This window comes from Rhinichthys klamathensis, unplaced genomic scaffold (genome assembly GCF_029890125.1).
Source record: "Rhinichthys klamathensis goyatoka isolate OS25496 unplaced genomic scaffold, OSU_Roscu_1.1 h1tg000210l_1, whole genome shotgun sequence".
Taxonomy (NCBI): domain Eukaryota; kingdom Metazoa; phylum Chordata; class Actinopteri; order Cypriniformes; family Leuciscidae; genus Rhinichthys; species Rhinichthys klamathensis.
In genome coordinates this window covers 3,109,017-3,127,213 of record NW_026606735.1, presented here as the reverse complement: position 1 = coordinate 3,127,213, position 18,197 = coordinate 3,109,017, and the positions used below count along the sequence as shown (strand labels likewise).

The window sequence follows — 18,197 nt, the reverse complement described above, 5'->3', positions numbered from 1 at the left end:
CAGAGACAGACTGTCACTCGACTGGCTGAAATTAGTTCTCTTTCACGGTATGCTGCGCTTTTAAGAATTCTTTTTAGTACCATCGAGCATATCATACTTTTTGTTATGTCATTCAATCATGTTAAATGCGTTAATAAGTTTGCCGTATCCCAATGAAAACCTGGGCGGTTATGTGAGAGGGCAGGAGAGACGCATTTTCTTTCGCCATGTTTCTGACAGACCGCTCACAGACATCACGCGTGCGCAACATCTGTATCCACGTAAAAATGCATTGAAACTTTAACTAGATATATTTCAATTGGGTGATTATAATTTAAAGTTTTATGAGGTCATTTTTTGAATTTTTGTGATTATTTTGCGGTTAAATTAGGAATAATGCAGGATCGCAAAAAAACATTTTGTTGATTTTGCGTTGTATTCAGCGATCGCAGAATCGCGAAAAACTGGAGGGACTGCCTAGTGGCGTAACAATGTAATCGATACAATCGGTATTTGAAGCGCCAAAAGCTTACTTTCGCTATCTGCAAGAATAGCTGCAAGAATAGCACCAGCTTTCTGTAAGACAACCCGTTCAAAACTTGTATCCCAGTACTTCTGTGATCATTTGATTTATTGTAAGACAGAAATAACGATACTGTCTCTTTGTGAATTTGTTTCATACCTATACACGACAACTGCTCTCTCTGGGTCAGCAGAAGCGCGAACACTGATTTGAATGTTCCGGTGTGATTTTGTCAAAGGTTTAATAGACATAGATTGAGTGGTTGTTTGAATCGAGATTGTGATCTTGTAACGATTAATTGTGCAGCACTACTGGATTGACTTAAAAAAAATACATTGGTCACCAGTGTATGTTGTAGTTTGGATGCCGGTTCCCAACCAAACCAGCACTAAACGGCATATATTAGCTTGAAACTTCCTGCAGCCCATTATCATCAAAAAGGAAAAAGGTTATATATTTTATGGCACATCGCATTCATCCATTTCTCAGATCATTAATCTATCAGTTTATTTTTGACAGATGCTTTAGATAAAAACCCATCCGGCAGCTCTCTTCGCTATAGTCTAAGCTCCCATTGATGTCATGATGAATATTCTCTGATAAATCAAGCCTTTGTCATAAGAAGCATCCCAGTGATACTCTGAGTGGCGAGACAATGCCACATAAAATAATAAAAGACTGAATCCCACTTACCAGGCCATGTTGAACTCCACGTGGGCGTCAAAGAAGCCCACAACAGGAGCAGTGGCTGCGTTCCAGCCGTGAATCCTGGCCCGAATGAGTCCCTCTCTCTTACTGTTCCTCACGATCTTCACCAGGCCAGGATATCGCTTATTCACGTAATGATCCAGATTGAACTTCAGCTCCACTACGAGAGAAAAACAGATCATGTGAAGCCAATCTTCCTACGCCAATAATAGGGATCTCGACATCTGTCTATTTATTATATGAAGGTCATATTGTTTTGTAAAGCCTTTTCATGCCATTTTGCATTTCTTTTATGTTTGTTACATTTATGCATAGACTTTATTGTTAAGATATCGATTAATAATGGTTATCGATTCAGGACACCAAACTTACACATTCTAATCATCTAAACAAAGAGTGAAATATCATTATTTGTGTGAAATTTTTCTCCAAATTGACTACATTTTTCCAAATGTTGGTGTTCTTTGTTATTAAGGACACAAAGGAGTGTAAAGAAGATAAGAAATGTAATGTGTGAAGAAAATGGATCAAGGTAAAAATAAATCAAGGTAAATAATGTTTTAATCTTGCATCTTTTTTGTGCGTCATCAAGCTGCAATTTTGTTAAATTCTGCAAAAAGTTTGAATATATTAATTACGTATGTTTTTAGATACATATGATGCAAACTGTTAAAAGTTGCCTCTTAAAAAGACTACAGTCTTTTTTTCCTCAAAATGTTTTAAATGTCCTTTTCATCACCCTCAGAATCTGAGATGTGATGGAAATGTCCTCTAAAGAACACACACACACACACAAACACACACACACACACACACACACACACATTTTAAGGTGTCCTTGTTACAGTGCAATTATACAATTAATTAATGAGTAATAGTAATTAACTACATGTACTTATTACATAATAAGGGTTAGGGTTAAGGTTTGGTGTAACTTAAATGTGTAACAGGGACACGATAAAATAAAGTGTGTTCTTGTGTGTTCTTCTGTGATATAGTAATATCCACAGTTACATATAAGTAAACAAATTAAACATTACATGGCTTTTTCATGTGGGCATTACAAGTCCACATGGCTAAAATCGGAAGAAACACCCCTAGACCCATTCGCTCATGAATCTGAACAAACAAAAATGTTGAAAAAAAGATTTCAGGTTTAACGAAAAGGCTTGAGTGGACTCCTATATGATAAACTTACAGCATAAAAGAAAAAAAAACAAGGTTTTAGTGGCACTATAAATGACATGGTAAATAAATCTGCCTGAATCTCCCCACTCCTTTAGTTTCTCAGAGTTAGCTTAGCTATCTGTCCTCATTCAAAAAGAGCTCTGGTAAGTAAACAAATGGAGTGCAAGGAGAACACGCACACACTCAGAGAGACACACGCTCACATATACACACTCAAGAAAGATAGATGAGTGTTTGGGCTCTTTCCTGCAGGTTGCTGAGTGCTCTAGTTTCTATCGGGAGAGGAATAAGGAGGAACAGAGCACTCTTTAAGGCACTGATGCACACAACTACCTCCCCCTCTCATTCATCAGCTCAGAAGAACGATTAACATTTCAATCTTTCAGTGCAATGGGAACCCTTGAAACTGGACTTAATCACCCAAGAATATGATTTGAAATTACTTTACATTACTTTTATGTTTGCCCATAAACATGTATATGACACATAGGCCATAGAACAAGTATGACTGTTTACTTTAACATTATATAATATGTATTAAAGTGCTCATTTATGTTATTTTAAAGGTTCCTAATGTTGTTTTGGAGGTCTCCTAAAATAGGTTTGCATTCAGGTCAAAAAACTATTTCATTTTCTCACATTATACATTGCAGCATCACTTCTTTTCTTACCGTGTCTGAAATGGTTCGAGCAAGGATTCTGTCTCTCTGTTCCCCTCCTTTCCGAGAGCCTACTCTGCTCTGATTGGTCAGATGGCCCATTCTATCGTGACTGATCTACCGCTTACAACGCGTGTTGGAAATTAAACGGCCATTACCATATCTAAATTTCAGCTCTTGAGCTTTCTTAGCACTTGTATACGCAGTGATACGAACATTAACAATGGTGTCAGTTTTATCGTATCAATTTGAGCCCAAGTCCTGATCCTTTGGAATTAAACGCAAAGTTTATTTGCTTTCGCAGCACAGAAAACATGTCGACAACCCGAACCTACAACTACAGTGTTTGAGGGCTGGTCAAAGTAGAATTTTTTTTTATAGCCAGTGAAGACCATATAGGTTGGTATTATGCAAATTTATTACAAACCTATGTAGTTTCGTGCAAGAAGTAAGACTGGAAATCTGGAATTACCGATGACTTGTTTGAGGCAGTTAATAATCGGTTCTTTCTTTTAGGAGATAATAACTCCATTTATCGTGCACTTTGATCTTTGAAAATTTGCAGACCTTGACATTCGCAAACCGGTATAATACACACTACATGAAAGGATCCGAAAAACCATAGGGGCACTTTAAGATTATGATTGTTTTACGATTATGATTACTTTGATGGATGATCCCATTTCTCATTAGTGTAATGTAAAAATCAAACAAACAAACAAAAAAAATCCCATTCTCATTACTGATACTCATACTCATTACTCATACTCATTACAGCAAACTACTGACAAATAAGACTGATTGTCCGGAAAATAAAAATGCAGAAAATATAATGCAGGATTTGCTTTTTATATATAAGATAAAATAAGTAATTTAATAATATAATCTTACATGTAATGTTTAAATTCCTTTTAATTTGATTTGGACATTTAGGATTCGTTTTATTCCGTGAGATTCACAAGTGCTTTTGCGAAAAGCCTCTGCTAAATTAATAAATGTAATGTGAATGTATAGTACATAAATATGTTAATAAAAAGCTGACTGCTTTTAGTGTCAGCTATGCTCTGGTTATTATAACACGGCCACATTAGTGCGGGCACAAAATGCCATTGTGTTGAACAGCGCGCGCGCGCGCACACACACACACACACACAAACGTATTGTGAAAAGTTATAGGATTCCCTCTGGTGCGTTCTGGGAGATACTGAAATTAAGAATCATGAGGCAGAAATATTTTATAAATTCCTCAATCAATAAAGAACAAATATCCATCCATCATACTGTGAATAGAAAAGCGAAAATAAGTTACGCAACACAGCAGATCAAAATTGAGCATTATGAAAATATTTGAAATGCATGCTGATCCAGATAAATGAGCTATGGCAAAGGGATTGCTTTGATTTATTTAATCAACATAGGGGTTTTTATCATTTTTCATCTGCATACATCAAGAGCTCTGCCTTGATATACAACCCCACACAATAAATAGTGAAGGCTGCATATGGCACTGGAATAGCAATTAATGTAATTAAAGAAAGCCATTTTCCTCATGAATGCACATGTCTACATGTGTGCCATAACACTTGTGTAAAAGTAAAGCTTAAAGGGATAGTTCACCCAAAAATTTAAATTCTAATAATTCTCCTTTTGTATTCAATGGAATAAAAAAGTGTCTGGAACGACATGAGGGTGAGTAAATGATGATAAAATGTTCATTTTTGCATGAACTATTCACCACTAATGTTATCTGCAGAATTTGGCTAAATATACAATTAAATTCCAAATGTATTGGGGTTTTAAATGAGTAGTTTGCTTTTAGGGATAAATCCAGATGTCATTTACTAGCTGGAACCTCAAATAAAAGAATGTCCTTGAAACGTATTAAACAAACTCTTCATCTAAAGGGCCAAAAATTGGACTGAAACCCATTATTATCTGTTTACAAGCAATGTCTAAATGAATTGAATTTCAAGGGCGCAATACAACTCCATGTCTGATGAGATGAGAAAAAATAGATGCAATGTCCCTTAATATTATTCACAAGGTGAGGATGAATGTTACCCTGCATAACAGGATTCAGCTGAGATTAATCCAAACAGACAGGGATGATGGAGGGACAGAAAAGGAGGACAAAAACCTTATTGGCTTCAGTGAACAGTGTCACACGAGTACGGCACTCTATTAAATATCTTCATAATGGACAAGAGACAGAGAGACAGAGACGCGCTCGCTAAGGTCAATTCATTATTCAAGTGTTGAGGGTGTCTGTGCTTCCAGTCGTTTTTTGGGGCGTGAGCGCTAAACCAGAGACGACAAGCTACAGCGCTGAGAAAAGGTCAAGTAGGCAACCTTTGCATGTTAACAGTTTAATGCCAGCTAGAAGAAGCTGAAACATCAGCAGGAAATTAGCATATGAAATTAGAAATGGTCAACGCCGCATCCAGAGGAGCTGACTGTGTGAGATAACTGCAAATTGGGAAGATAGTGGTACTGCAAGTCATCTGTTCTCCACAACGCTGTTCCTGTGTGGGTATCTCTTTGTGTTCGCAAACAAGATTGAGAAGTACTGCTGTTTTAAAAGTGTCTATCTGCTAAAGGGACATTTTGTCAACACACACACACATATACATCTATACATATATCACATATACATCCACTATCGGTCAAAAGTTTGGAATCATTAGGATTTTTTTTGTGTTTTTGCTCACTAATGCTGCATTTATTTGATTAAAAATACAGTAATACTGTGAAATATTATTACTATCTGTTTATATTTGAATATGCTTTAAAATGTAACTCATACCTAAAATTTCAGCATCATTACTCCAGTCTTCAGTGTCACATGATCCTTCTGAAATCATTCTAAAATGCTGATTTGGTGCTCAGTTATTCTCAAGAATTATTGATTTTCAGTTAATAATAATGGTTCTTATTCAATGCTAAAAACAGTTTTTGCTGTTTAATATTTTTGTGGACACCATTATATGTTTGATTCTTTGATGAATAGAAAGTTTAAAAGAACAGCACTTATTTTATTTAATATTATAAATGCCTTTACTGTCCCTAATTTAATGCACCCTTGCTGAATAAAACTATATTATTATTATTACGATTATTATTATTCAAATCTTACGGACCTCAAACTTTTGAATGATATTCACAAAAACATTAAGCAGCAAAAACTGCTTCCAACATTGATAATAATAAGAAATGTACCAAATCAGCATATTAGAATGACCGTTTTGACACTGAAGACTGTACTAATAGTTGTTGAAAATTTCCATCACTGAAATAAATTACATTTTAAAATATATTACTTAAGATATCATAATAGAAGAAAAATTGAAAAAAAAAAAAAGCTATTTTAAATTGTTATAAAATTTCACAATATTAATGATTTTACTGGATTTTTGATCAAATAAATAATATTGAGAATCAGAGAAAATGATTTAAAATGTTTGATTTTAATCTCCAGAATGAACCAATTTGCTAAAAATGAATTCCAAACAATGCATCAGAGATTGGCCCTGTGTCAAATGGCACACTCGATGCGGACTTTGGTCTCATGGTCTTCGCTCAAGCGTGTCCATGAGGTCCACAAGCCTGTAGGGTATCCCATTTATCATTTTATGATTCAGTAGGGTGCTCATGAGCGGCCCCCTTTACAACCTCTATGATGCCAAGCCAAACCTGCACTCAAATGAACTACTACCCAACAGTGATGAAGAGGATTCTAGAAGAGAGTGATTGATTATTGCTCTACTTGCATGGTTTTAAGGCTGCATGCTATAAATAGAACAGAAAACATTTTCAAGTTAAATTGTAAAAAAAAAAAGGTTTAAAAACACTATTTTGAGAACACTTGAGTCGCTGTCGCAGTCACACTAATAACATTTTTACAATTTATTTGTATCAATACTTTTATACTGGTCTCATTTGACCAGATAAAATGACTGCAAAATGCACAGTATCAGTGGCAACAGTAAGAATGTCTTTGATTTTAAAGGAGCGATCTGTCTTTTCTTTTAAAGATTATTTATAAACCCAGAGCTGTGTGCAAGAGTACACACCTAAAGGTTTACTCTCGAGGTGTTTGTCTCTTGCTGTCTATTTTTTCCTCTTTTTCTCAGTCTTTAAGCTCTGTCTCTAACCAAGCAACAAAAAGGTTTGTTTGCTCAGACAAAACACAGACTGTAGCTGCTTTCCAAAACAGGTTAGTCATATTTTATCTTGGGATGTCGCGCTGTGTTTATTTACACAGCATTTTATGTACACTTTCTTTATAAAATCTTTTATGTCTGGAGCAACAGGAGAAACTGGTAAACATTTAACAGCTGCTTTCGTTTCAGACTAAACAAAGCAATAAACAAATCACAGAGGGATGTGTCCTTACCGCTGTCACTGTTGTCATCCACCAGTATGATTTCTTTGAGCAGGTGTGCTGGGGTGTGGTTGACCACGCTGTGAACAGAACGCAGGATGACAGATAGAGCTTCGTTCACAAAGATGAAGACGACGGAGATCTGGGGAAGGTCATCAGGGTAGGTCAACTGCTTACACCTGGAGACAACAGACATCAGTGTATTTATTTATTGTTCACAATTCATCAGAACATAAAATGTATTATTATTATTATTAATACTATTATTATTTATTAATAATATTATTTATTATTTAAATTAAAATCAAGTCTCAAACTAAGCATTTTACGCGAAATATTCTGGATATCTAAATATTTTGGAAATACATCACAAAAATTAAATATAAGGCAAAAGGCATTTGTTCTTAGGACATTGCACTAGTTTGAGAATTTAGCTTTCACAACATGTCTTCTTTCAGACAAGTGGAATAAAAACATCCAAAATACACACATTTAGGTGTATATTTTGTTAACCTGTACATATCTTTATGTAAATCAAGTTTCTTTCCATTTTTATTCCTATCTATATTCTGAAGGATTTCATATATCATTTGCCTGAAAAACATAATTCGCCTAAAAACATAGTGGAAATATATATTTTTTTTCTAGTTGTTGACAGTATTTTCTGATTCATGGAGCTATGAAAAGAGATATCCAAAGTCCCTTCTGTATAAACTTTTAACTCTAATATGCCAACAAAATTAAATTAAATATGATATGGCTTTATCCAATGGTTCCGATTTCTTAGAGAGCAGGGTGGCCGATATAAAGCCGATATATTTATAATATATACTTATACTTTATATTTATTTTACTTAATATTTAATAAATCAACCATAAGTTCTTGATGAACATCTCACTGTGAAATCTCTCCCTCTATCCATCCTGAGCCCTGGGAAAACAGCATGAGGATCCTGCCTGTGTGGACTTTACTCTCAGCTCTTTTAATATGGCTGAGGATTACGGAGCTCAGGAATAGGTTATATTTCATAAAATACGATTACAGAGTCTAGGTTTGGCATTTAGCAGATTAAAATTCTCTGGGCAATCACATTATTGAAGAATACCAAAGTTGTTTGCTCACAAAAAGGTATAGTGAACAAAAATTGTATTGGAAGATGAACTGGTATTAGTTAATAATGAGCATCGGTACAGTATATATTCTAAAATGTGCAGACACTACAACAATACACACACACACACACACACACACACACACACACACACACACACACACACACACGAAAAGCACTGTTTATTTAATTTGTATCTTTGTTCTTATTTTATTACTGACTCTTTACTTGTCTTTAAAGGGATAGTTCGGCCAAAAATGATATTTAAACGATGCATTACTCACCCTCAAGCCGTTCGAGATGCATATGTCAATCTTGTTTCAGACGAACACATTTTCAGTTATTTTAGAAAATGTCTTAGACCCTTCAGTGGATATAATGTGAAGCAATGGGGTCCACCTCCTTCAAGTCCCAAAATGTGCATATATCCTTCACAGAAGTAATCCATCCGGCTCCAGGGGGATAAACGAAGGCCTTATGAGGGTAATCCGTGCGGTTTTGTCGTAAAAATATACATATTTAAAACTTTATAAATAAAAATATCTGACTTCCGGCAACGATCGACGCGCGTCCACGGGTGATGGAAGTCGGCGTACGAGGTAGGACGTAGCGTCGTGACGTAGAACGAACGCGCCCGCGCAGCCAGAGAGCTATGCAGAGAGCAGAGCAAAACATCACCCGTGAACGCGTGTCGATCGTTGCCGGAAGTCAGATATTTTCATTTATAAAGTTTTAAATATGTATATTTTTACGACAAAACCGCACGGATTACCCTCATAAGGCCTTCGTTTATCCCCCTGGAGCCGGATGGATGACTTCTGTGAAGGATATATGCACATTTTGGGACTTGAAGGATGTGGACCCCATTGCTTCACATTATATCCACTGAAGGGTCTAAGACATTTTCTAAAATAACTGAAAATGTGTTCGTCTGAAACAAGATTGACATATGCATCTCGAACGGCTTGAGGGTGAGTAATGCATGGTTTAAATATAATTTTTGGCCGAACTATCCCTTTAATCATGTTCTAAATTTACATTAATTATGTTTTTGCTGTATATAGAGAATTGTGACATTTCACAGTTATCTAAACATTTGAACCACTGTCCAAACCAGCCCAGTAGAAGAGAAAATCCTCAGCATTGAAACCTGCTGAAGCAGCTCTAAATATGTGCTGTGCTATTAAATGAAAGATCAAATATGATAGAGCAATAGAATGAACAGTGAAAGTAACAGAGGCTTGTACAATACATTTTAACAGGCATATTACCAGTAAGCATGAAAACAACTGAAGCAAATATATATTTGATAAACAAATTAAATCAACGAATATGATTCATATTCTTTTGGTTTCTATACCTAATATATTTAAAGCTGCAGTCCGCAGTTTTTCCTCTTTGTCACCATTTCTGTTCAAAATCTGCAATTGCAGTCATTCGCGGAATTATTAACTTTACGTGAGTTGTACTTCGACACCCTCGACACGGCACAGCGCGGATGAACACAATGTTTGAGGAGAGTGTGCAGCTGTCAATCACCGCACCGTTGTCGATACTGGCATTCAGAATCACAGATTATTCTTTTTGGAAGTATGACCAACATAAGAATTTTCACCGGAAAATGTCATCTGAACTAGTAAGTAACATCCACTTTTGTTCTGGTTCTGACATTGCAGTAAATCGCGCTGATTAAATCTAACAATCGCTTATCATATCACGCAAAACCGTGCAAATTATACTTTGTTCTCAAATTGTTAATGTTAACAACGTCAGCATTGCGTGACTACATGTAATGTGCTTCCGATATGTATCCTTGTTTTCGCACGGCCCGGTTGCAGTCTCTTTTTTTCTGTAGCCACTCCGAAGTCGAACGAAGTCTTTTGCATTTTACAGCGGGTGAATCTGTTGTCACTGGTGATTGTTATTTGAACCTTTCTGGATCCGCCATCAAATTGATAAGTTTAATTTTGTCAAGTGCTGTGAGAAAAGGCTATAAATCTCCACCTCCAAAATCCTCACACGCAATATAGCCTACTAGCCGAGACTCCTTCTTTATGTGTACAGATGTGACGTAATGACGCAAAGACATGCTCGAATCTCCCGCGGAAATCCACCAGTACCACTGGAATTAAAAACATTATTACAAGCTTACCGCTTTGAATCGAGCTACGGCAAGCAGATAGTTTTGAACACTGGCTGGTTATGTATTTTCTCAAAAATGTATTTTGGATAATTTTTAACCCCCAAAAAGCTACGGACTGCAGCTTTAAAAATTACAAATGCAGTAAAAATACAGATATGGGTATCGGCAAGTACCAAAAAGGAAACTACCGGTAGCGGCCTGGTTCTGGAAAAAGTGGTATCGGTGCATCCCTAATATATTTGTATATATACATATACAGTATATTAGGGCTGGGTATTGACACAAATTTCACAATTCGATTCGATTTCGATTCACAAGCTTTCGATTCGATTCCGATTCGATTCGATTCAATATTGATTATTTTGGATATCAGGTACAATACATGGCAAATTTTCTCAAGGAAAACAAATCTCTTGCTGTAAACTATGGGAGTCAGTTGTAGCCTACTAGGCTTCATTAGCCTACTATAATATTGAAGGTAAAAATTAACTGATTTGTAGCTATACAAACACTTAAATTACACTTTTATTTATTTATATAATAATAAAGTTATATGAAATATAAACATTTAAATGGTGGCTGTCATAAAAACTTGCCAGATTTATTCAAACATGCATTAAATATCGAAGAACATTAAAAATTATAATGAATATGTAATATGGTGCATATATTTAGCAAAATGCTCCTCTTTAGAGTTAATTTTTCTAGCTGACTAACGAGTTTACGGTCACACATGGTTTTTCTGAGGTAAATGTGACGTTACATGACATTGTTTACAAGTTGTTTTACTGACGTCTTTCCACGGTTGAAACACTGATTGAGCGATTCCATGTGACATGATACGGATTTCGATAAGTTGTACTCTATCTTTTAACACACTTTCAGACGTTCATTCATGTTTATTTCGCGCTGTAACTGGTATTATTAAGGCAGAAGAGGAGATCATGTGCGCTCCGCGCTGCTGCTTCTCTTGAGCTGAGCTGAGCCAGAGCGATCTCACGCCACAGCGCCAAAACGGTATTTATGTTTTTGAATTTTGTAAGAAAAATGGACGTAATTTGAAATTTGAGACTTTATTTAGTATCAATAGTAACAAAGCACGAAGATTATTGCGATTTATTGGATGGGATGCGCGCTACAATGTTCCATTCATTCATCAAATGAAAACAGGATGACTAATCGATTCTTGAGATTTAAGAATCGATATCGGTTCGTAAAAATGAGAATCGATTAATATCGAGAAATCGATATTTTTTACCCAGCCCTACAGTATATATATATATATATATATATATATATATATATATATATATATATATATATATATATATATATAGATATATATATATATATATAGATATAGATAGATATTGCAGAACTATCTGCATTTTGAAGAGTTGTATACAGTGTTTCAGATGAGGACATTTTTTCATTTATACTGCAAGACAACAATTACAGATCACAGATGACTAATGGTCCACTAAAACAATGACTCTAATCAATTTATGCATGGGAATTTCTTTCATTACAACCTCCATAAATGATTTTCCTGTAAGATCTGAGGTCAGCAGGCAATTGTGCCTAGTCTTAACACAACCACACTATCACGAATACTGGTATTTTTATGAGGAATGTTAAACGGTGAAGGCTTTTTTTGAAATAACAAGCACAAAATGTCCATGTCTGACAGACATCACAGAAATACTGTAGGTGTCCAGAGAAATCACAAAAGTCTCTGTTTTAGCCCAAGGCTCTGTAAACGGCAAAAAAGGATCTGACCATGGCTTGTGTGTTACAGCCTATCAGAAATCCTGGAGTTGCACCTCTACCCGTCAGTCATACTATGCACTGGGGTTTGCAGCCTTGACTTTGAAGGATGGAGGTTTAGAGAGGAGGTATAGTTGAAGAGATGAGTTGTGGTCTGATTCCATGGCATAGTCACTCCCACTAGCCACTTTGGCGGGTTAAATGCTATATCAAATTAAATGCATATATGCGCTGAGGGTTTCAGAGTGAAGCGCGATGCTTTCATTATTTACATGCATGCAGGTTAAGTGTTTCTTCCAGCGTCTCAGAGCTCCGTTCACAGTTAATTCTGCACGACATGCGTCTCTGCATGTGCTGTTTGTTTGGGTTTTCAATAACATGCATTTGGGAAAGCATATAAAGTCTGACACGGTTTGTGTTTCATAGCGAAGTGTTGCACTGTTATCATGTACATGCGCGGAGCGTGTCTCAGCAGCTCGGTTAACAAACTCCATCTCTGCATATGCTGCGAGTACAGAAGTGAGCTAGTTGCCTATTAGGCTCAATTTGCTTACAGCAGCTTTTAAATTGTCCTTTATTGTTGGGTAACATTTAAGGATCTTCATCGTGAAAAAGAGCAGAACGATTCCTGTGTAAATCTATGTAAAAACAAAACAAAAACATTCTTACATAAACTGCTCAGTTCAGTGCAACAGTTAATGCAGGAACGGATTTATGGATTTACAAAAAAAAATCATCATGAATAAGCCCCCCAAAAATGCTTAATTTATATGAAAGACGGACAAACCAGTTAAAAACTTTTAAGATATGCCACACTAAGAATTACTCAAAACAGAAAAAAAAACTAATCTTCCCCCACCCCTTAAATACAGGGATAATGTTCCTTGATCCCCCTTCTGCCAGTCGATAATATTTAACGGCTCTGCCCCCCTCAGTGAAAATCCCCTCACCCAATCTGGAGCAACAGCTTTCCCTGTGTGAATTTACACACTTTTGCACCCACACACTCACACGTGTGAAAGAGCCACGTAGTCTTAGTGAGTCAGTAATGGTGATGTTCAGTGTTTTAACTGCAGGTGGAGAACAGTCCGTCTGAAATGATGCAACACTAAGAGTAGGTTTAATCCAAAGATATCCAAAAACACAATTCACATTAGGTGTTAAAAAATCTCAAATTCCCACTCTATCTATAAAATATATGCAAACAATAAGTACTCTATACAAATAGACTAAGCCAGGGTTATTGTAGTCAAAGTCGGCATGTAACGGAAGTTGCGAAAGTCTTTTCTTGACATATATCTGAATGAAATGGTTTCTCAAACTAATAATAAAGGGGGGACTTGATTTTGTCCATGGGCAGGGCCGTCGCTAGTGGGGTGAAAGGTGGTGACAATTATAGGGGCCCCCGCTGCCCAGGGGGCCCCACAAAATCCAGCAGTTATACTATTTAGGCCCCTGTAGTATGAATAATTCTAATATTTATATTAGTTGTATGCCTGAGATTTAAATGAAAACCACAAAAACGTGCAATTTGGGTAAATATTTTTCCAAATATCTGCTTCTCTTACCTCCATAAAAATGGTTTAGTCCGACCTAAAGTATGTATTAATTATTCAGTCAGAGTCAGTGACAAACATCAGATGGACCCAATAAAATTGTAAGTCCCGCCCCAGCTCGTGAACAGAACCAATCAGAGTTGAGGCGGCAGCCTGAAGCAGTGTTGCCAGATTGGGCGGGTTCCCGCCCAATTGGGCGGTTTTGAATTTGATTGTGCGGGTAAAAAAGGGTTTGGGCGGGTGGTCAAAATTTGGGCTGGTTTGGGATCATTTCGGCGGTTTTCAAACATCTACATTTTAAAGTCTAATTGGTTAAAAAACGAAACTAAAGTGCATGTAGTCCATAAAATCAGTCATCATGACATTACTGTACACACACGCTCATGCAGAGTCAGCTGGCGTTAGTGTTGACATCACCGACGAGCACGCACTTTTAGCCAATCAGCGATCCGCAGGCAGACGCGATTGAGCGCGAGAAGTTGTAGCTGTATATTCAAGTGATCGCTAAGGCAAAGTGACATAGCCTACTATACAAAAGAGTGTACAGTAGTGAGCAACTCTAAAAAACGCACACGTGGAAGGAGATCACTTTATGGTGAATATAACTCTGAGAGGAGAGCACAGTTGAATGACTTGAATTGAAATCAAATATGGGACGATTCCTGTCCATGTCATATGTGCACACTAGCCTAACCAAACATCTGCAACTTTACACCATCCAGACTGCACTCTACTTGTCCCTGACAGCTGCTGAAAAAGGTTTGAATCAACGATGAATCCGTTTTGACCGCTAAATTCTGCGTTATGTTCTGCAATGTGTAACTTACTTCCGAGGGTTAAAGTCATCGGTTCATTTCTTGATTGCCGTTTTGACAGTGTCCACCTGGACATTTTAGTCATATTGGCTAATTCTCCTTAATTATTGCCCTGTTTTGATCTGTTTTGCTGGAAAATTTATTTATTTTTTATTTTATTTTATCATCGTTATTTTGTTTTAAGGAGATACAAGTTGTGCTTATCAACCTTAAATGACATGGTAATGAAATTATATCACATTATTTTGGCAGTAAAATTTTGGGCGGTTTTTTCTTGTAGTGGGCGGGTTTTGGTGAGCTTTTGGGCTGGAAATCACCGTCCCAATCTGGCAACACTGGCCTGAAGTTAGATGAACTTGGTGGAAGAGCAGGAGACTAACTGACTGAAAAATGTCTGGGAAAAGAAAACAAATCAGGGAACCAGAAATGCCAGGAAAAGACGGAGAGGGAGGCAAGGAGAGTGGTTGTATCCCAGTCGATCAAGACGTTCTTATAAAGACCGGTTATATATTGTTATTTCGCTGGGAATTAGAAAACTTCCGTCTACAGTCTGCCGTGTACAGTCATTTTTTATTATCGTTGCGCGCCGCAATCGACCGAATGATTACGTGGTCTAAATTCCTGTCTTTTTACAGTATTGTAACTAGAGTTTTTAAAAAAATTACACGAGTCACGACGCATTGCATTATGCATCTTACCTGCCGGCTGATGATATTTAAAACATCGAGAAAACATGAATACAACACACTGCACTTGGATGAATAAATGTATTCGCTTTATTTAATAATATTACCAGTTCCATATTATCTTTATTAAAAAATAAGACAATGAATGCTTTTATTTTTTGAATTAGACTGCATTCTTGTCAATTTTTTAAATGTTTACTTTTTGATTTATGAATTATAACAGACTGATGGGGAAAAAAATTATTACTTTTTAAAAATTGGTTTTATTATTATTTAACAATTTCTTGCTTTTTTGTTAGTTTTTATTAGTTGTAATTTTTATATAAACATTTAACTTTTAAAATAAAGGTTTTACAACAACATCACCATCTTCTGTTATGTGGGCCTCCATGTTCATCTATTGTACAGTATATGATATTGGTGGAGGGTGGTGGGGGCCCACATCAATATTTTTTCAGGGGGCCCCGAATCCTCTAGCTAAGGCCCTGTCCATGGGGCTTGATTGGATGGTTGTGGTTTGCTATTGCTGTGATGACATGTGAGTGAAACGTTGTCCCGTCTCTAATGATGTGCCCCGATAAATCATTTTTAATAAATCCGGCAATATTCCATTAAAATAAGTGGCTTTAACTAAACATTAATAAAAAAAAATTTGTGTTACTTGAAATGAAATAAAAAAGCATTATTTTCATTTAGTTATACATTTAGTAAAACTAAAAACTATTTTATTAGTTATTAGGAAAAAAAGAAAAAAAGATGTGTGTATATATATATATATATATAAAATAAAAAATGACAAAACAAATCACAAAATCTTGAAAATGAAAATGGAAAATATAAAAATAAAAACTAATTCAAACTATTAATATAAACTATAATAATAGAATCTCAGTGATACTAAAAAAACAATTTCATTTACTTGTTTAGTAGACACATTTATCAAAACTACAGCCTCAAAAAAGTCAAATGATCAATTCTTGGACTGCATGATTATGGAATATTTCCTCTATCAGCTAGATTGTACTAAAGCGAACATGCAGCTATGGCTAACATCCAGTGCATAAAAAACAAAATATTATAATAGTTTCAACAGTGACAGGTGTGCAGATATCCTTCAAAGATATTTATAACAGTCCTCTAATACCATGTAGTTTTGCAGCCATAGCAGCATAAGGAAGGTTTGATTGATCAGGCCATTAAAGTATTTTTTTTCTCCTTCACAGCAGGTTGCTGTTATTCCAATCCCCCTTTTTTTTTTCTCAATTGCTCATGCAAAGCACTGTGAATGCAAAACTGATGTCACCAGCCATATTTTTCCACAAAATGTGCATGAATACATCAAATAAATCCAAGTAAATCCTTCTACGTGTTATCACAAAGAAAAGCATCGCTGCGTTCAGGTGAATTGTGCCAAAACAACAGTGCAATGTCACATCAACGCTTGAAAAACAAGCCTATTTTTAATCATTTGTAATCTTTGATTGAGTACAAATATTAATTATATATATATATTTATATATTTATATATATATATTGTTACGAAGCGTGGAAACAAAGGCTGAAGTCGGATCTAAATGCAGCAGTAGACTTTAATTATATTCAGAACAGACAACATACTCGTGGTACGCACATTAAAACACACATTCAATAACTGACCATGAACAAAAGAGCAGACAGGATTAAAATACACAGACGGGATGAGGGAACAAGACACAGCTGGGGCAAATCAGAACACAGGTGAATAAGCTGAACACTAACAAGGAGCGGGAAAACTGGGAACAGGACTGAACCAAATACACAATGACGGGGAAAACTCAGGGAAACAGATACAGAACAGACATAACTATAACATTATCCCCCCCTTCCATAAGGCGTGTCCCCGCGCCGAATAAACATCAAATAGGGGCGGGAGGGTGGGCGCCCTGGAGGCTGACGAGGGCGTGGCTTGCCCGGAACAGGAAGCCTCCAGGGCGGAGCAGGACGTGACGGCGGCCAGGGCGGAGCAGGATGAGGCGAAGGCCAGGGCGGAGCAGGACGAGGCGAAGGCCAGGGTGGAGCATGGCGTGGTGAAGGCCAGGGTGGAGCATGGCGTGGCGAAGGCCAGGGTGGAGCATGGCGTGGCAAAGGCCAGGGTGGAGCATGGCGTGGCAAAGGCCAGGGCGGAGCACGATGAGATGGTGGCCAGGTCGGAGCAGACTCAGACGAGGGTGAGGACCATGTCGATGTCGTCTCCATGGCCCTCACGGAGTACCTTCTGCCCCCCCCCCCCAAAAAAATACTTGGGGAAATCCTCGGGAGGAACCTCCAGGTGGTAAATGGGTTCCGGGCAGGCCTCCCGGAGCTTGAAGGGCGCAGGCAGGACGAGGCGCAGAGGCGGGGCCGGCAGGGCGAGGCGCAGAGGCGGGGCCGGCAGGGCGAGGCGCAGAGGCGGGGCCGGCAGGGCGAGGCGCAGAGGCGGGGCCGGCAGGGTGAGGCGCAGAGGCGGGGCCGGGAGGGCGAGGCGCAGAGGCGGGGCCGGCAGGGCGAGGCGCAGAGGCGGGGCCGGCAGGGCGAGGAGACTGGGAACGCCCTCCGTAGCCTGGCGAAGTAAACGAGTCCTCCTCCTCCTTCTGCGACGACGCTTCACTGGGCTTGATTCACTACTGGACGTACTTGACTCAGTAGACTCAGTAGACTCGGT

At 37.5% G+C, this 18,197-nt stretch overlaps 1 protein-coding gene across 1 annotated transcript in view; it reads right to left on the bottom strand.

Annotated features, from left to right (window-relative positions):
* The window catches only part of galnt9 (polypeptide N-acetylgalactosaminyltransferase 9), a 95,641-nt gene that overhangs the window by 56,749 nt on the left and 20,695 nt on the right, over positions 1-18,197 (bottom strand). The window contains exons 3-4 of the mRNA XM_056263924.1: positions 7,451-7,617; positions 1,196-1,370 (exon numbers count right to left, since the gene is read on the bottom strand). Coding sequence (XP_056119899.1) covers positions 1,196-1,370; positions 7,451-7,617 — 342 coding nt within the window. The remainder of the gene's footprint in view (positions 1-1,195; positions 1,371-7,450; positions 7,618-18,197) is intronic.